The following is a 21,563-nucleotide window of genomic DNA, read 5'->3' on the forward strand; positions in this document are numbered from 1 at the left end:
CTTTTTTCAATATTCATTTATTACCTCTACAAGATGTTGCCTCAATCGTTCCAACTCCTTCAAAGCCGAAGCAGCCTTTTCTTCTACATCTTTTTTCTCCTGATTCAATAATTTCACATTAGTCTGCTCTGTGACCAGACTGTTGGTTAAAATATCACATTTTTCCCTCAAAAATCCGATTTGGTCTGTTAATTTTTCAATATTTGCTGGATCAACTTGCTCCTGGTTCTGATTTTTAGCTAATTCTGCTTGCAAAAGTCCTGAAAGCCTTTGGATTTCTGCATGATATGTAACACTTTCTTTGTGTTTGCGTTTTAAAACTTCTATTAGTTCTTGTTTTTCGTGCATTAAGGTTGTAGAAGTTTTTTGTAAGTTGCTGGTTTCTAGTTTCAACTTTTCGTTGTCCTGGATGATATTGTCGAACCTTGTTTTCAAGTCTATGAAGTTGGTTTGCAGTTCAGATGCATTTTGTGGTGAAGACTTCAAAAGTTCTTGCAAGTTGTTCTTTTCGACTGTCAAGGCTGCATAAGCAGCTTGTAAATCAGCAATTTGTTGCTGTAATGCTTTTAAGTTCTCATTTTCTTGAACAATATTTTTGAGCCTGTTTTGTAAATCCAAATAACCCTTCTGCAGTTCCCTGTTGGCGTTAGCAGAATCCACGTTGTCCAAAACATTTTTATTACCATCCTTTTGCCTAAGTTCATCAATTTGATGCCTCAAAGTTATTTCAACAGCTTTATAATTCTGCAACTCGGTTGAATACTTCTGATGCAATTCTGTATTTTGTGCTTTCAAAGTTTCTATAGTTTCCAAAGCAGTTTGTAACTCTGACTGAAGTCTATTTAACTGACCATTATCCACTTGTGGTTTCACCATACCACTTTTTGAATCCAAAATTTGAACTTTGGTATTATGGCCATCTAAATTCTGTGCCATTCTGTGCAATTCTTGTTTTAGATGAGAATTTTCTTTGAGCAAGTTTTCATGTCCTTGTATAGCTGACTGTAAGGCAGCTTCATATTCCGTGCATTTATTTTCCAAGTCTTGTAATACATTTTTATCAGGTACATTGGTTTTGAGTTCATTCAGTTCGAACAGTAACGTCGATTTTTCTTGTTCGTGATCCAAAGTTAACTTGTCAATTTTAGCTTTAGCTTGTTCCAAACTTTCATTAAGATTTTGTTCGATTTTTTTCTTCTCCTTCAAAGCATGATCTAACTGTTGTTCTAAATTTTTATACTGATCTTCTAGACTTTGATTTAGACTGCTGCAGTTTTCAAGTTGTTGCTCCAAATTAAGGAAACTTTCTTCGTTTTTCTCAGAAATCGTTTCCAACTTGGTGGACTTGACTTCTTCAAGTTCTAAATAAATTTTATCATAGTTTTTCATCAATTCAGCACACTCCTTTTGGTAATGGTCAAGTTCTAAACTTATGGCCTGTTTTTCTGCAATCAACGCGACGTTTGCCTCCTTTATTAATTTCTCATTTTTATCAAGAACTTTTAATTGTTGTTCAAGTTTTAAATTTTTACTTTGTGCTTCTGCTAGCTGTTGTTTGATCTTCTCCAAATCCTTCACAATATTTGTCTTTTCCTCCATTAATGATTGTACTTGACTTCTCAGACCATCGGAATTGGATTTATCACTGATTTCTCGTAGTTTTTGTTGAAGATCAAAGTTTTCATCTTGGAGTACACTGCAGTCTTCCTGAACTTTCTCGTAATCGATTTTTAACCTATCATAGTCATCTTTCAAATTATTTTTACTATCCCCTGAGCCTTGAATAGTTAACGTGCTGATTTTCTGCTTCAATACATCTATTTCTGAAAGATGTTGTTGTATTTTACCATTGAGATTAACAATGTCGCCTTCGTAACCTTGATTTTTCACTTGCAAAACAGATAAGTCTTGCATTAACTTTTTGTGATCTATTTTCAAACGTTCAGATTCCTCTATTTGTTTCCGAAGTTCAGTAATTGTACTATGCAAAATACCTTTGTCCTCTCCTGCCATATAAAGATTTGCTTTCACACTTTCCAATTGTTGCTGTACATCATTTTTCACTTCTGCAAGAGCTTCAATTTGTTTTTTCAACACAGCATTATTTTCTATCAACACTTTATTTTCTTGACCGTTTTTCTTCAAGGTGTCTATCATATTTTTCAATTCTATTTGCTGAGTTATGAGATTCTGAATCTCTTGTTGCAACTCTGCATTATTTTTCTCCACCACTTTTTTATGGGCTTCGACTGTATGAAAATCTACCACCAACTTTTCATTTCGGATTAAGAGGTCAGATTTTTCAGCTTGCAAAAGTCGTAAATCAGTCTGCTCTTTTAATTTAGTTTCTAATTTGATTTTGAGGTCTAGATTTTCTTGCCTTAGTGTTTCTAACGCAGAAGGGCTATCAGTAGGTTTGGTGTTTCTCAGAACCGATATTTGCTCTTGAAGTTCGAAATTTTGATCTTGCAAAATACATCTATCTTCTTCGACTTTATCCAAATCTACTTTGAGGCGTTCCAACTCCTGATGCAGTTCTGCATCAGCTTGGGTTAATTTATCAAATTCCAACTTCAAATCAGCATATTTCTTTTCAGAGTTTCCAGAATCACTGGCTTCACTTTTTAAAGCAGCTATTTGATCTTGCAGTTCAAAGTTTGCATCTTGCAAAATAGATCTGTCCTCCTCGATTTTATCCTGATCGATCCTCAAACGTTCATTTTCGAACTTCAAATCTGCAACACTTTTTTGTAAATCATCCAATTCAGCCCTCAAACTTGATAATTTGTCGACTTCTAACTTCAAATCAGCATTTTCTTTCTTCATGTCTTCATAATTACTACATTCAGCAATGGTGGAAGTTAAACTTTGGACTTGCTCTTGTAGTTTGAAGTTTTCATCTTGCAAAACGCAACGGTCTTCCTCGATTTTATCCTGGTCAACCTTTAGTCTTTCATTGTGAGCCAACAGATCTAACTCCTTTTTCTTCAAAATTTCCAAATCTTTACGCATATTATCAATTTCAACTTTTAAAGCATCAGAATTTTCAGCACATGGCACGCTACTATTTTTTAGCATTTCAATTTCTTCTTGCAACTGGAAGTTTTCATCCTGGAGGTTAGACAAGTCTTCTTGGACTTTATCGCAATCAACTTTCAAACGTTCGTTTTCAAAAGTCAACTGTTCAATTTTTTTCTTGGTAGCTTCTAACTCAGTTTTGACTGAGTGTTCTGATCCAGCAGATTTTTCCTCGGCTTGTCTGCGCAATTCAGCAATTTGATCTTGAAGTGTGAAATTATCATCTTGCAAAACAGCTCTGTCCTCATCAATTTTGTCCATGCCAGTTTTAAGCCGCTCATTGGTAAAAGATAGTTCTTCATATTTCTTTGTTAGAATTTGCAACTCATCCCTTAGCTTTTTCAATTCATTGTCACCACTTGCAGCAGATTTTAGATCTTGGGTTACCCTTTGCAAGTCAAAGTTCTCATCCTGCAGAATACTCAAATCTTCTTGAACCTTATCAAAGTCAACTTTTAACCTTTCATTTTCATCTTTGAGTCGTTGTGTTTCTTTTGCAGTTTTAATATTTTCCGACTTAGCAACTTGCAACTCCTGCATGAGACCATCATACTTCTTTTGCAACTCGTTTTTGATCTCGATCAACTTCTGGGAAGCTAGATTGTGTTGGGAATCGAGCTCTTCGAGATTCGAAGTCAATGTTTGATTTTCTTGTTCTAATTCAAGAATTCTTGACTTTAACTCGGCGCTATCTGAACGCCTTTTCTTTTCGCTTTCTTGGGACAAAGTCTCTGTTTCATCATCACCTTCCGTCCAGATCCAACTGTCTTCCATTGACTGGACATTGTGCTTGCTGGATGTCTCCTGAAAGAGAAAAAAAAATGTAATAATGGTAATAAAAAGATACGCACATCAGTAAACATGTATCTAATAACTTTTTTTTGTATAGCGAAGGAAATGCATTTACGCATCCCAGACTAGATCTTTTGTCTGGGTATGTCGGACTCTGGGTATGACTGACTAAAATCTTCGCTTTGCCCTTGACTCTGGTTCACACGGAAATCGCCGTTAGGCATTACTTCATGGGGGGAGGATCTAGAATGTTATCATTCTTACGCTGAAATAATAATGCATCTAAAAACTTGAGCGGCGTTATATACAGTCGCCACTATGTATGACCAAAAAATTTAGAATAGGTTTTTTTTTTAATTTTAATGCACATTTTTGTAAAAAAAAATTTAAGTACATTCGAGGCACTAGCATATTTGACAAAAAAGTCTCGAGTGCAATGGGTTAATCATTACATATATATATATATATGAGTTTTTATCGATTAAAATCTAGTCATCCAAAATAAAATCAAAAATAAAAATAAAAATCAAGTGTTTTTATATTATTTAATATCGACGTTTCAATACTATGTTCGTTTCATCCTAAGGACATCAAGAGCACGACACACTTAATTAAAATATAAATAGTCGAACTAATATTATAAAATGAAAACGAAATGATTTCTCTAAAAAAGTATATTTTTTTATATCGACGTTTAAAATAAATGAATGGATTATGTAAATAAATATAAAAATAGAAATAATTTTAATTGAAAAAAAAATGGAATTGAAATAAAAGTTATTATGAAAAATAAAGCACTCTATATGTTTATAATTTTTTTTTTAAATTTTTATTTTAATAATATGTAGATTTTACCTTATTTAAGCAAATTAGAATAAGTTATTTAAGTAAGATAAATTCACGTTAGTTTACTCAACTTTACCTAAGTTTACTTAAATTAGTTTTAATTAGAACTAGAAATTAAATTCCAGAAATTAATAGAGTATTATAATTTTTTTTTAAATTGTTATAAAAATCGCCAAATATTTGACTTTTATTAATGTGTACTATGCCCTTGCTATCAATTTTTTATAATTCATCATTTTAAGAAACTTTTACGAAGAAACTATTGCTCGAAAAGGAACTTCAAATCAGTAAAACATTTAAAAAAGTTTTTACTCCAATACTTAGGTATTAGAAAAATGCATTATAAAATGATTATTTCACTGACCAAATTATGATCAAATAGCAAACAATTTATGATAATGGAAAAATCTGTTGTAAAAATCAAGATCTTCTAAATCTGCTTTTATACAAACAAAATAAAACTTTAAAGTTTTATTAAATAGTAAAGTAACATTAATAATTAAGTAATAATAATTAATAAGTTAGTTAATATTTAGTATATTTGAAGTTATATTAAATAGTTAATAAGTAAAATTATTAATTTAACTTGCTTGATTATTTAAGATTTTTGTGATAATTAAACGCAATTGTATTCTTCTTCCAAAATCTTGGACAATCGAACAAGTAAAATTATTTTTATTATTTAAACAAATAAGTTGGTATAATTTTACAAAAAAATATCTAGAATGTAAAGAAATAGAACTTATTCAGCATAATTTATATATCAAGTAGCGTTCATATGAAACCTTTAAGATGAATTTATTTGGCCTGTTACCTATTTATATTAGAAATATTCTATAATGTAATATTTGCAATTACAATTTTATTAATAATATTATTCCAAAGTAAATTTTCTTTTATTCTAATATTTCCAGATTCATTTTTTTTACAAATTGCATATTTAAATTTTAAAACATTACAGTTATGTCGAATATGACCAAAACGTTGGGATGATATGCATTTAACTTTTTAAGTGCCTTGGTCCTTCTTTTACTTGGAATTATGCCCAAATTTTATAGATATGTATATGTATGCACGATATATATATATATATATATATATATATATATATATATTAGTATTTTTAACGATAAAGTCGATCCATTGTGCGAATGCTAATGAGCAGAACCTGCAGGTCAGTCAGCCGGTCGACTGACTCAATTGACAAAACGAAACACATGTCATTAATATACGTTTAGTGAAAAAAAATCAACAATGCATTGCTTCCTAATATTTTACACTCGGATTTCTAAATTTAAATTCATTTCGTAATCATTTTATAAAAAAACAAACATTGCTTCCTAATATTTGATACTCAGTTATAAATTCAGGCTCATCTTATAATTATATAAGTCAAATTGCTCATAGAATTGTACTGTATTCTTATTGTTATAAAATAAAAAAACTGTGACTCTTGCCATTATATCATAAAAAAACAAATTATGAGATAATATGATTAGGTGAACTACATTAATGAAGTTCAATGAAAATAATTTATATTTTTTATTTCTTGATAAAACAAATCTCTTCATCAAAAAGTTAGTTGCAAATTAATAAAGATTTCAAATAAAAATATATAGCATTAAAATAAGAATATTGAATCAAACAAAGCCTTTTCTTCTTCTACATATAAACTTAAGCTAAAATGAAATAGAAAAAACTTTAGAAAAAAAAATCGGGTTATTTTCTGGTTTTTGTTTTAATAGTACTTTTAATACATTTTTAAGGATGCCTTTTAAAAGCCGATTAATTTCAAAAACTTAAGTTCATAGTGAAACAAATAGTCTTAATTCTAGAAAACGTGGGGCAAATGTGTCATTATTTTTTACTGTGAAATATCATTTAGGGTTACGAATCCAAAATTCAAGTAAATAAAAATAACTAAATTAACCACAATAACTGAAAATTCTTTAAAGTTTGATCAAAGCTCTAATTTAAGTAAAAGCTATAAGCCCTCTCTAATTTTTCTCATGCCACCCTGTATAATATTTTTATTATTAAAAATCTTAATGATTATACAGAAGTTAATGTTATCCTATACGAATTGAAAACCTTTGGTTTGGATATATCTAAGAAGACTACAATATGTATTAGGAACATATGTAAATATAGAAAATGTTAACTCAAGTCAATTCTCCATTCTGAGAAATTTAGAGAGAAAACTTTGTTTTCTAATTGTAAGATGCACGTAGAGAAATGTGCATATTTTTTTAAAGAAAGGTGCATTGAATCTAAAAAAATTGTAACTAACTTAAAGCTGAATATCTGGAATTAAGGAAACAGACCAGCCTTATAGAAATTTATTAAGTTTTGATAGCTGTTGGAAAAAATGTTTACATTTGTAGAATGTAAACAGGTGAAGACAGAATCTGTAAATCTTACAAAGTCAATATTTTATATTTTATAAAGGATTTTCGATTAATTACTATTAGAAGTATTCTTAAAAGAAAAATTGTATTCTGAGAACGTGGTTTTAAATTATTTAGGATTAAAACTATAAATATATTGAGTCATTCAACTTTCTCTAATATAGCAACAATCACAATCATTACAATCCACTAACTAAATGAATTATATGCTTAGAAGTTTTGGTTTTCAGGAACTATAGGTGCTATCAAAATTAGATATATATAAAACACCTTTTTCTCAAAATACTTGTTTTTTTGAAAAAGTGAGTTGAACTACTAAATATGGTATATTTTTTATTTATTATGGACTACTAAGAGTGATAATTTTTATATCTATTAAGAAAGGGAGAGTTGTGAACCATTTAAATTAAGGTCATTTAAGAAATGTCTAACTCAAATCAAAATAATTTTTTATTTTCGAAATTTTTCATCAACCTTTTTGAATATAATCTATAGACTAAATAATAATTAATAATCATAATTTTTATATATTTGCTAAATGTTTTAAAATTTAAAAAAATATAGTAATAAACAAGTAAAAACTAAAGTTTATACTATAAGAAAATATTCAAATCTTTTCCTAATGGGGAAATCACCACTAACCAATCACCACTCCAACGAACCATCCAACTATTAATTATACTCCATAATAATTTAGGCAAAAGTTTGGTAAAGTCACAATATAAACGAAATTGCTTATACGTTTGTTTCACGGTGTCACTTAGACTGCGACAAGTGGGGGTAATTTTTAAAATTTTCTGAACCGACAAAAAAGTTTGACTTAATTTGCACAAAAATGAAAAAGGGGCACTCGTAGAGTCACATTCTAAACGCACTTGCGAATACTATTGTTCTATGCGAGTACTTAGACTGTGGTTAGTATGTTTTTTTTACATTTTTTGAACCGAAAATAAGTTTTGCTATATAATTGCTATATAATATACCTATATAATTTGCACAAAAGTATTATTATTATTCTTGAAATAATGTTTCGGTCCAGAGTACACCTAGCATAAACTACTCCTGAATTCGATTTCAGCCTCGGCCAGCTCGATAACAAGCATTATGATATTAAATTTCCATTTGAAGATATAAATCTTAAATAAAATTTTAAGTGAAAATTGTCTTTCGTGGGCTATACTTTTGTGACGTCACTTATTTAGTGAACGAGCGTTGCCGACAATCGTGGAACACGTGGAAATAATATTGAATAAAAAGGAAGAGTGATTGACTGCCGGGTTGTCCTCTCGAAATAAAATACTAAAATATCTCGAAATAAATAAAAAAAAAATTTTGGTTATTAATTTTTTACTTCTGATATTTTTCCGAGTACGCCCATGTAGAACTTGGCTTTGGCAACTTCTTATCGCATTTTAAAACAATACGTTTTGTCGTTGGTTCGTTTATGAACCTTCAGCTCGACTTGAGTTATTTGCACATAACTCGACCGATACATTTAGCTGATAACACAGCAAATAACTATTAAAACTCTGCAGCAGTCTAACTGCCATGCCAGCTTTGCTGATTTTCACACAGAAAATTATAGCTGGGATTTATCTTAATAGTGAGGTAAATATAATTTGTATATATATGTACCGTTGTAAATATATTTGAGTTTAACTGTTGCTTTGCTTCTTAAAGCATTAACAAGGAGAACTTCAGGTTTACTTGTTTTGGATTTTGATGCAACTTTAGAAAATGATAGAATTGATGGTCAGAACGAATTCTTTAAAATATTATAGGCCTTTGAGAAGTGGTGCTCAAGCATTAGTGGTTAGAAAACAGATCAGGCACAAAAAAGTGCCACAATTTATGTTTGATCAAAGTCTTCTTCAAACTTGATCATTTAGAAATACTAAAAGTTCACATGGAGGAAGAACAGGAAATGATTTTTCCAACACCAGTATTGATGTCACTACTGCTTGCCTTCAAGGCTATCGGAGTATAGGTCATCTAATAACTCTAACCACTAATCCACGGATAAGCACCAGTTAACTTAACAATAAAATGCATTAATAAAAATTTAACTAACAAAGAGTTGCTTAGAAAACTCCAGAAAAAAGTTGCATACAGAAAAAACTATTGATATTAATTGTTTCCTTTCCATGTTCCATTAATATATTAAATATGACATAGGCATTTACTACTGAAATAATATCAATCTCTGATAAAAAAAATCTAGATCCACATCAGATTACAAAAATTGCTATTCACCAAAATTCACAATAAACATCATTACCATTAACAAAAAAAATGAACTTTGAAGTTCATCGCACCTTTTACAATACAAAAATTAATTTTTTGATAATTTTGACACAATTCACTAAATATTCCAAACAAACTCACCGATCCATAATATATATAAATTTAGAAATATTATGAGGTATAAACATTACAATAAAAAACAACTTTGTGTATGACAAACATAAAATTGTATGATTTGCGGTGTAGAAAGTGAAGTAATTATTGTGGGAAGCGATGGTGGTCATAGTAGTGTCTCAAAAAATATAAAAAATAGGTAAAAAAGTATTTTAATGGAAATATCTTTTTCTATTAAAATAATTTTAACAGTAATAAAAGAAGACCTTAGTTAGGTTGCAATAATTTAGATACGAATATTAGGGAGAAAAGATTTACATATGTAAAGAAGAATCTGTATGGTTGCAGATGACATAGATAAAATAATAAAAATGATGAAACTATCTATTTTTGGTGGATCAAATAGCAATTTATAAGAAGTTTACAATTTTAATACAAAATACAGACAATTGCAAGAGACACAAGATATTAAAACCAGAAGTTCATCATAGAATCAAAGTTAAAGTGCAAATTGTTTTTTATTTTAAAAAATGGCAATTTGACTTCAAACAGAGCAATAATGTTAAAAATAATGGACTTGATACAAGAATAAAGATTTCGCCACAAATTCACAAGGTTGCAGTCTTATCCAACCTTGATCCTCCCAAATCCTTAAAGTCCATTTTCTTAGCTCATCCATTTGCATTTAAAAAAATATGTTGATCAATTTGAAATAGCCCAGAAAATCTCTAATACTATTTGTTCACGCCAAATCAACACAACCCATATTATGACAAAAAAAAGAAATCTAACCAAAAAACATCACAAAATAAATCAATCAATACAATAAATTTTGAATATGTTATAAATACAAATACAATCTGTAGTTATATTAAAAATAAACTCATAATTAAAATTACAATTGAAGTATTTTACGAGTACAACAATCATTGGTCCTTCAAGAAATCAAACCAAACAAACAATATTCTCACCCATATCATCCCATATTCTTAGAACAAAATCGGAGTGGAAACTACATCGTTTTTGTAGTGATTCAATTATTTTTTCTCCAATGTGGCTCTTGTTTTAAAATACAGTTGAACACCACTGTACCACGTGTGCATATGATAGCTCATAGACAATTCATGTAATACAACAATAAAATGACAATCGACATAGAGTACGAGCACGGGATGTATGTCATTAGGAACGTTCAGTTTTCTATAAAATCATGTTTATATAATAGCATTATTTATTTCTAATCTGACATCATAATGTATATATATATATATATATATATATATATATATATACAGTAGAATCCGATTAGTATGACGCCGGATATATTGACAACCGCTTATTATGACGTAATTTTAAAGGCAGTTTGGTTTCCATATAAAATTTCTTAAAAAAACAGCTGTCTAGTCGGATATGTTGACCTCGCTTACATTGACATTTCGCTTATAATGACCCATTTTTGAAAAAAAATTTGGTCCAAGTATAATGACCGACATGATTTTACACCTCCGATAACATAGAGTTCATGTTTTTCATTGCACATTGTTATGGTATGGCACCACTGTGAACTACCCTTGTGTGTCAGGTCGCTACATACCTTCAGGTCTCTATGGTGCACGAGATTCGCGCTATGGAAACTTTGGCAACTTCCGGCATGGACGACCTCGTGCAAAAAATAAGTAGGCTCATTCTTGGTGTTCGAAATTTGGAATTTTTGAAAAATGGATTCGAGATTGGGATCGTGATTTGGTGAAGAAGAATAGAAAAATTTTATTACTGGTTGATAACTGCCCGGCACATCCAAATATTGCTGATTTAAATTCAATAACACTTGCTTTTTTTCCACCGAATACTACTTCAATACTACAACCAATGGACCAGGGAATAATTCGTTCACTGAAAACAAATTTTAGAAAAAACCTTGTTTTAAAAATGATTCAATGTGTTGATGATAATGAAGATCTTTCTTCAAAAATAACGGTGCTAGACGCAATTTTAATGGTCAATGATGCCTGGAACAAATTGCAACAAAATACCATTCATAATTGTTTTAGGCATTCAGGATTAAATAAAAGCCACGACGATTTACCATTTCAAATTTCAGAAAATGAATTTGTTGAAGAAGATGTTCCTTTATCTTTGTTGTTAAGAAACCGAAACATAGATTTAGCAAAAACACCGGAAATGTGGGAAGAGTATGTTGATATCGATAATACTCTTCTCACATGTGAAGAACTTACTGATGAAAATATAATACAAAATATTAATGACAATGAACTATTTGGAAGCGATGAAGAGGAAGAAGTCGATGACAAACTACCTACCGCAGAAGAGGCTTTGAAAGCTGCGGAATTACTATCAAAATTTGTCTCTAGCAATATTGAAAACGAAAATGTAACCAATGCTATGTCTTTTGTACACAACAGTGTCAGAGACTGTTTTTGCAATAAGATGAAGAAAAAAATTCAAACGAAAATTACAGATTTCTTACATTAAAAAGTGCATTGTTATGTCATATTTTTAATTAAATTTGTCAATTTGTTAGTATGTGTCATTTTTTACCTTTATTTTTGTATTAAATTACTGAAATTAATAACATATTCGCCAAAAAAATTTTTTTTTTTTTTTTCAGTACGCTTAGTATGACGACCGCTTAGTATGACCATTTTTCGCCGTCCTTTGAATGTCATACTAAGCGGATTCTACTGTATATATATATATATATATATATATTCATTCATTCATTCATTTACTTTGTTATTCAAGCCATATTTTTTAAAAAAAATTATTTGTAATAGTAATCAGAACATAATGTAGCTTATGATCTTTTGTACCGTCTCCGTAATCTCAGTGACTTTTTAAATATGTGGCCCCTATTAGAAAATAATTTGACACCATTCCACTACGTATGCATGACAACCCAAACGGTTGTCTTATATCTATCTGATGCATTTATTACAAGATTTTCTGCAATGCTGATGAAATTTGTTATTGATTCAAGGGCTATTTTGTAATTGAAATATCAGGTTGGGGTCACCAATTAAATATAAATCAACAAAACTCTAAAACTTCATCAATTAAATATAACCCGATCTCAAGACTCGTTTATTATATCACCATATAATTTTTTTTCAACAGTAAGTGCGTCACTTAGTTATGTATTAAATCTCTCCTTCAATAACTCAGGTTGTTGGGCTATAATTTAACCCATGTAGTTGTGGACTGTATAAAAAAACTAATTTGTTAGTGTAATTTATGTATTTGTTGTTAAGAAAAATAAGTCTGATCCAAAATCGGCACACCTTCTACATGGTGCAACTTTCTGGTGAAAAAGCTTAATGCCATGAAGATTGCCGCCCTTATGGCCAATATAATTAAATGAAAATACATCAGAGCAACTATAATGAATTTGCAACGTCGGTTAAGGGCTATTTCGTTATTGAAGGAGAATGTCAGGGTCACCAATTTAGGTAAAATTAGAAAATATAGAGAAATCTTTGAAAAATGACCGATTAAATATATCCCAATGTCAAGACTCGTTTGTTATCCTCTATATAAATTAGTTTTTATATAAGATTGTCATTTTAAATGTTGTTGCAGTTTGTTTGTACTTTACCTGGTTTTCCAATTATTTTTTTTGTTACAAGATTATTCACACAAATGCATTTCATGCATGTTAAATAGGACAAACGTAACGTATTGTACAATAAATTAATTTCAAAACGATACCAATTGTGTTTATATAGTTGTTAGTACATACAATATGTTGTATGTATTTTTTATCCTCATTATTTCTCAAGCAGCTAAACTAATAATGCACCTTGTGTGCATTGCGTTCTGTACAAGTTATTTGTAATTAAAATAATTTTATTGTTATAATGAAAAGTAGACATATATGTATGATATTTTTAATTTAATTATATACATATATGGGGTGTCCCAGAACTCAACGTCAAGTCAAAACGTGGTGACAAAGATTTTTTTGTAGAATGATTATTCGCTAAGACAAATCTCTTTGAGAGATTTAGCTGTTAAAGATTAATCATATCACAAAGAAATATAAATATATAAAATATATTATATTTAATTATAAACAAAATTTTATTATAAAACAAATTTGAAGTATATGATCATACATTTTAGAAATATGGTATTGTATGTAAAACACACAATTTGGGAATTGTTCGCGCTGACTAAATTGTGTAAATAAAAAATAGTCTGACAGATGGCAAAAATGTGGGAAATATTGATATTAATTATTTATTTTTGTAATTAAAATGTGAAGAATCTTATGCAGTTGCTATGTTTAATCTGACCAAATAATCTTGTACTCTTATGTTAACCTTATGCTTTTGAAGTGTAAAATTAAGAAGTACTGGATTTTTAAAGTTTAATTGAATGTTTGATTCAATTAACCAAGATTTAGAAATTTTTTGTAAAAAGCATCTTTCTACTTTTAATTTAAAATTCATAAACTGTATATTGATATGAACAAAATTGTACAAAATTTCTTCATTTAACTATACATATATCATAACTTTTTTTCCAAATTTATAAAAATAAAACTTAATATAATTATAGACATATAGATAGATAGACATAGTTATAGATATAACTGATATAAAATCAAACATAAAAGAAAAAAATATGTAACTAGTTGCAAGTAGCATTTTGCCTTAAGACAGAATCAACTTAATTCACCCATTTTCATAAAATACTCAAAAAAGGTTAAAAATCAGCTCACATACTCATGTACATACTTTTGCTAAATTTGGTCTTCATTCGACACAGAATGACTTGGAAAAAATTATCAATTTTTTTTGCATAAACAAACTTCTTCGGGAAATTAAAAAATAAAACTTAGTTTTTCAACATCATCTCTAATAGAAATCATAAGTGCTGTTGAAATTAAATTCATAATCAATTCAAATATTATGAACAATATAAGAATGTATGTTGTGATGAGTATAAGAAATAGTATATAATTTAATTTAAAAATATAATACAAAATAAATGGGAATAAAATTTTCTATACATCAATTATTTCATATCACTTTGTGTAACAATTATAAAGTTTATTTCTATCGACAAAGCATGAAAAAGTTTCAGCAAATAATATGCTTGTACGACATGTATTTTGATAAAATTTTATGACCATAATAAAAATTGTACTATTCATTATCCAATCAATTTTATCGATAGCTAAAAATCTATATAGGAAGCATTATGTCGAATGTTCAGAGCAATGTTCATTTTGACAATGGATTGTTAAATTTATCAGATCAGAATATATATTATTTATTGTTCTCTGGAAAATTCATAGTTTAAAAAGCAGGAATTTTGATTTGGCTGAAAGTAAATTGATGGATAATTTTGGGGATTGATTCCATAATTATAAAGGTCACAAAAAATTTACTGACTCGAAAAGATACATGTAAAAAATGAGAGAACTCTGTAAAATTATGTTTCTATTGTTATATGTTTAGTACTTAATATTTTTATTAAAGTATTAGGAAAATCTGATTAAATGTATTTTTAGATGAAACTAGTAGTACTATGTAAATAAATAATAAAATAAATATTAACATATTTAAATAAAATACGATTTTGTAATTTTTTTAAGAAAGCAGTCATTTATTTACAAAGCAATGCATTTATTAAATTAATTTAATATTCGAGCTGTTTAAAACTATTTTTACGATTTAAAGTTAATTTTTTAAGCATCGTAAATTGCATACAAATATCAAAAAACTCATCTTCTTTTCTAGTAAATTAATTCTTACAAATTTCACAACCATTTTGGTGTAACTACAAGATGTTAATAAAAAAAATTTTTATCTTACATTTGCAGGAGTCTTATATTATTAATTTATAATTAAATTTATATTCATGTCATTATTTATTGATACTTATTTATATCTTCATTAATTCTTTATTAATATTAAAGTTAGTAAAATTATCTTTACTAACAATAAGACAGTATATGAAAAAATAAGAACTCTGCTTTTTTAATTTCGACCAGAGAACAACTATAACTATACTATATATAATATATACTATTCTTAGAAATACTATCTAAGTCATTGTTATTTATATATAAATATATATTGCAAATTTCCAAGAAACCACAGGTATTTATATATGGTTCCACTGTTAGTATCAGATTATAATATTTGTCATACAAATAACGCCTGACTGTCTATTTTTATCTGATAAGATAATAAAAAAGTAAAGTAATAAAATATTGAACTTTTAAATTGAAAAGGTTGAAGAGATTTGGTTTTCCAACCAGAAGGTTGGAGAATCGATGCTCACTACGGGCAGCCTGATGTCAAGCAGCAGTAATAACTTGATAATTTCTTAAAATTTATATATAATATTTCAATTTATGAGGTTGCCAATCCCTAGTGCGCACTAAACAATTTTTAATAAATATTCATCATACTTGTAAAAACAAATGGTAATGCTATTTCGTTGTATTACAATTTGTTTTTACAAACAGAGTTAAATTAAAAAGCGACAAGAAACCTTGAGTAATTTCAATAGAATTTAAATCAATTGTTTAGAACTAATAATTATTACTAATGCTTTTTAAATGAAGTATTTCTGTAATACCTTATCGTTATTAATTGTTGAAAATTCTAGTGAGATTTTACGCGGGAATTACCTGATGAACAAAATATGGGATTTTTTTAAAGATTATCTAGATATTGAATCGAAATCATAAGTGATGCTTAGGAATTCCATCAATAAGTTGAAATATCAATAGTTGTAAGCTGCATTTGCTTTAAGGCAAAGGAAAAATACCACTTACATCTAGTTAATTTTGAAGTAAAACTTCTTTAGGCACGACAGATATTACAGCTGTTCAAAGAATGAGATTACATCGCTAGCGAAAAAGTAAAAAAACACAAGCAGTCAATGAATGTATGTTAATTTTAATTACATGAAGTTCTTAAAACACAATTACATGATGAGTAAAGTTGCAAAAACAATATTTGAACAATATGTGAAGAATATTATAGAATTTAATAATCAGCAAATACTTCATTTCTCCAATGAAGGGTCGTTTCTAAATGCTAATTACAATGACAAACCGATCATGCCATATTTGACTTTAATTACATCATTGTTTTTAAATATAATACATATCTTTAATGCTATTATAAATATATAATTTATAATTTATCATTATATAAATGTAAATGGTCGACACTGATAAATGTGAGTGCATCACGAGTGTTACCATATTACCAATAAACATTATTCAAAATTGTTAAATGATGTATTTATTTTTACTTAATTTATTTATGACTTAATATTTTTACTTAATATTTATTAAATGCCATTTTGTACAGTAGCAAATAAGTTTTACTTATCTTTTTTTTTCAAACCTTTTTTTATTCCAAGTCCTTTACCATGGTTTATAGAAATCATTTCCAATTCCACATAAATTTTATGTTGAAAAAATTGTCGTTCTCTATCGCAGTACCAAACATAGTCATTAAAATTATCAACAATAAACAATAAACAATAAATCCAAATACTAAAACAAAATCGTTATTTACGATTGGCGATTAGGTAACATGTTTCTGATATTTTATTGTTTTCGCATTCTGAAAGGCGACAATAAGGCGTCCAAAACGGTTCTTGTTTAAAAATTTAAGAACACATGACGATCGATATCAGAAAATAATAGATGATAAACAATTAAATTGTGTTTATGAATATTTATTTGTTTGAAATATTACGTCTTTAATGACCGGAATGTTGGTAAATAGTTTTTGTTCGGGCGACGATGATCGAGACTCTTAGAAATCTGATCTGAACTATAGAATTAGATTTATATTGATCTATTGGGGTGTCTCATGACTTAGTGGTTATTAGAGCAATAGATTTTCTAGATTGGAATCATATGTTTCAGATTCGATACCCGCGGACAGCCTGATGTCAAGTAGTAGTGACACCGGTTTTCACTTGAAAATAGAGATGAAAATATGTTACCAAGTGAAAATTGTCCTTACCATCCTTGTTGTTTTAAAACAAAGATCATCAGTATTACATAGATTGTAATAATAAGTTCATCACTAAGAGATAGAACAACCGTTTGGGTTGCCATCTATTATGGAGGTCAAGACAACAGTTCATAGAACTCATTAGGTTATGATTGCAATAAAAAATATATAAAAAAAACAAAAAATTAACCAATTGACAGCATTTACTATAAAAATCTAAGGTGACTTGTGTACATTATTTTTGGTTTCTGTATTCTGTGACTAATATTGAGTAAATCTGAGATGTCTCCGTCCATTCAAGTCCAAGAATGTAAAAAAAGCACAAAAAATTATTACATGTACCAACATCACATTTAAAGGTTTTAAGGTTTTTAGGACCAGCAAAGAATCCCAATAAGTTGAAATAAAAAATTTTGTAGTAAGTTTAAAAAAAATATTTATTAAAGAACAAGTATCTTTTGGTATCTTTTTGAAACAAGGATCTATTGGGCTGTCCCATGACTAAGTGGTTAGATCTGTGCACTTTGTATCATATGTTCCAGATTCGATATACGCCTTGGACAGTCTGATGTCAAGCAGTATTTGCATCGGATGGAAACATTGATAGCAATATGTTTCCAAGTAAAAATTGACATTACCCATCATTGTTGTTTTAGTAAAAAGATCATCAGTGTTACAGATATTATCATATATAAATTGATCACTTAGAAGTAGGACAACCAATTGGGTTCCCATCCAAAAAAACCAGGACAACGGTTTATAGGACTCGCTAGGTTCTAATTGCAGCGACAAATATATGAATTTTTTTTAAAAAAAAATGGTTTAATGATATTTACTACTATGATCTATGATAAGTGTTCGTCCATTCAAGCCAAACCGAAAAATATTGCTAGATGAAAAATGAATAGATGTACTATTGTCGAATTTAAGGGCTGTAGAGTTTTTAAGGCCAACAAAAAATCTCAATAAGTTGAAATAAAACTTGTTTGCAAAGTAGTTAATTTGCTAAAAAAATATTTTAGAACAAGTATGTTTCCTTGTTGCAATATGATAAGTTGATTTACCATGTGGTTAAATTTATTGAATCAAGATTTTGAATAATTTCTAATAATTTACTATTAAAGAAGCATTTTACGCCTTTTTTATTACTTCAAGAAGTTTCAGAGAGATCATGGTCAATATATCGACGACAATTGGTCCTGAAGTAATAAAAAAGAAGTTTCAGGAAGATCATGCTCAATATATTGACCACATTTGGTCCTGAAGTAATAAAAAATAATTTTCAGGAAGATAATAGTGCCCATTCTGAAAAGCAATAATTATTGTTTTACAGGACACATATAAAAATAGAGAAAAATTATAAGATAAAACGATCGCCATTTAGAAGTATGAAAAAATCAGGAAGATAATTTGCGTCAAGTGAGGAGGAATTAAAAATGTTCAATCAAAAGAAGAAAGTGAATGTTCAATCTGAAAAGTATATTGATTATTAGTTCACCTGAAATATATAAAAAAAAACATGAGAGAAGACTTAAATCCCATTCACAAATAAACTTTTTTTCTCTTTAGTGTTATAAAAAAATTGGCTCAAACGACGTGGCTTCACAGATGGCAACCCAAACGGTTGTCCCATCACTATGTGATCAATTTTTTATTACAATTTCCGTAATAATGAAGAATTTTTTATTGGTGCAACACTGCCAGTTGAGGCATTGTACTGTTTTACTAGGAAACATATTGCTTTCTCTATTTTTTCACGTTACTACTGCTTGATATAAAACTATCCTAAGCGGCTCATAAACTTGTATATGTTTTTAAATATCTTATTAAGCTTTTGCTAAATTTCACTAATGTAAATTGATTTGCAATCTAAACAATTGATTTGATAGACCAGATTTCTAAGGCGTTAGATATTAGAAAGTTTTTGTTTTAGTAAAAATAGTAAACCAGAAAATGTTCTAAAATATTCTATAAATGGTTACAAAAAATTCCTTACGGATGCGTCTTTTAGATAAATTTTCTTCAAAATGTAGCATGAACCAGTTAACAAAAAATTAGATTATGTTTCGATGTGTTTATGTGTTCTGTTAGCATGGTTTTAAATTGTTTGGGATTTTTTATTTGTTTTTGTGTATTTTCAAGTTTTGGCTAAATTTCACCAATGTAAATTGATCCGCAATCTAAAAAATTGATTAAATAATGTGAAGCATTGCATTATATTCAATTCTCACTAAAAATCTCACTATCTATTCCATTACTCTAGAAAGCTTGGAAACCTTCCAGTTTTCATACATTATCAAAATTTTATTCATAACTGTGAAAGTATAATGGTAGTGCTTAACTAATTACGATTATCGCATACGGTTTGCGTTTTACATATTATATTATCTGTCATGTTGAAAAGGCAAAAAAATAATTGCCGGCGTTTTCTTCCTATAGAGGAAACCGGAGAAAACAGGAAGAGATATATAGATATTTGTAATAAAAATTGTAACGTTATTTGAAATGATTTGTGATTCATATAGCACATTCTAAGATATTGTTTTTCTCGAGAGAGCAACCCAGCGGTCGACCAATCTTCTGTTTTATATTAACATATCTAATAGTGTAGTCTCAAAAAAGATTAATTAGTAATTTCTAAATATGTTAATTCAAATTTAAATCTTTAATTACTTAAATTTAAACTAAATAAGTAATTCGATACGTTTTATAACAAAACAACATTTTATTTTCCAATCTTAATAATATTCTAAGATAACACATACTCTTATTGCTACTATAGCTTATCTGTATTTTTTATGAAAATAACAATTATCAAATATAATAGTCAAGATCGATTGAAAGTCGCATATTTCTGATGTAAACATATTTTCTGCGTTGTTTCACTTTGACTACATTGATATGACTAACCAGAGTGAAATGTGAAGATATAGTAACAAATGATATATAACTAGGTGTAAGTGACATTTTGCATCAAGGCAAGTTGCACGAACTTTCCCAGAGGTGTAAATAATCGATTTAACCAACAAGAGTTCAGATTTAGAATTCACAAGAGACAAACCTGTTAACTTTGCACAAAGTTGTGACTGATTGCTAATATTAATCTTAGTGGTCTTTTCAAAGTGTAGTTGAAACAAATGAGCATAATATATCAATTTCCTCCGGTCTCCTCTACCTAGACCATTCATATAGCAACATTAGTCGAGTCCGATGCATGTATATATTACAAGGTTATAGGTAATAAATAAATAATAGCGATTATTATGGAAACAACAAAAGATAGTTATATTATATACGTGTCACAACATAATGCACGTACGGTATACTAACCAATGTTCAATAGTATCATGAAATATCACTATTTGCTGGAAAAATCTAGGTGAAAAATATTTTTTTTTACTAATTTATGGATATATTGAACAGCAACCTGAACTCAACAAGTCCAATGAGTTGTTGCACTCTTTGCTCCGTATCTCCGAAACGTCTTGACCTGTCTTAGCCAAAAACGAATCAGCACATCTCATCAATAGAAATCGAATGTTTTTCATTCTTTTCTTAGTGACGTGGCGTTTTGTCCAAACAGTTGTCCTATCTTTCTATGATGAACTTATTATAATGTTTGTAATACTGTTAACTTGGTGCAGGAATTTTGGTGAGGGGTCAATTGATCACCTGAGGCTTTCAGGGCGAAGGGGGAGAGGGTTTGGCAAAAAATCACAAATAATCACGTGGGGGAGAGAGGGGCCTAGTAAGATATCACGAGTATTTAGTTTTCACCCAAATTTAAAAAAAATCCAAGCATTTTCAGAAAAAAATCAAACATTTTGCGAATATTTTCGTAACTAAAAATACACGGGTACTTTTGAATATCACCAAGGGGCAGGGGGTCCAAAAATTCTTTAAAATCGAGTTTGACATCAGGCTACCCAAAACATGGACCTTTGGATTAAAATCCTACTCTAACCACTTACCCACGAGGAAGCCAAGAAATATTTAAAATCAAGACAAATCCACTAATAAAACGCCTCTACTTTCTTATCCTAAGAGAGAAGACACCAGCTGTATTATT

General features: G+C 28.9%; 1 protein-coding gene across 2 annotated transcripts in view; it reads right to left on the reverse strand.

The window, feature by feature from the left end:
- Positions 1-21,563, reverse strand: part of LOC113389193 (thyroid receptor-interacting protein 11-like) — a 75,457-nt gene that overhangs the window by 15,244 nt on the left and 38,650 nt on the right. For both annotated transcript variants that reach the window (XM_026626251.1, XM_026626252.1), the window contains one exon: positions 25-3,882. In XM_026626251.1, the coding sequence (XP_026482036.1) occupies positions 25-3,882 (3,858 nt within the window). The remainder of the gene's footprint in view (positions 1-24; positions 3,883-21,563) is intronic.

This window comes from Ctenocephalides felis, unplaced genomic scaffold (assembly GCF_003426905.1).
Source record: "Ctenocephalides felis isolate EL2017-DRISC unplaced genomic scaffold, ASM342690v1 CF-g0.4_SCAFFOLD_03573, whole genome shotgun sequence".
In the NCBI taxonomy this organism is placed as follows: domain Eukaryota; kingdom Metazoa; phylum Arthropoda; class Insecta; order Siphonaptera; family Pulicidae; genus Ctenocephalides; species Ctenocephalides felis.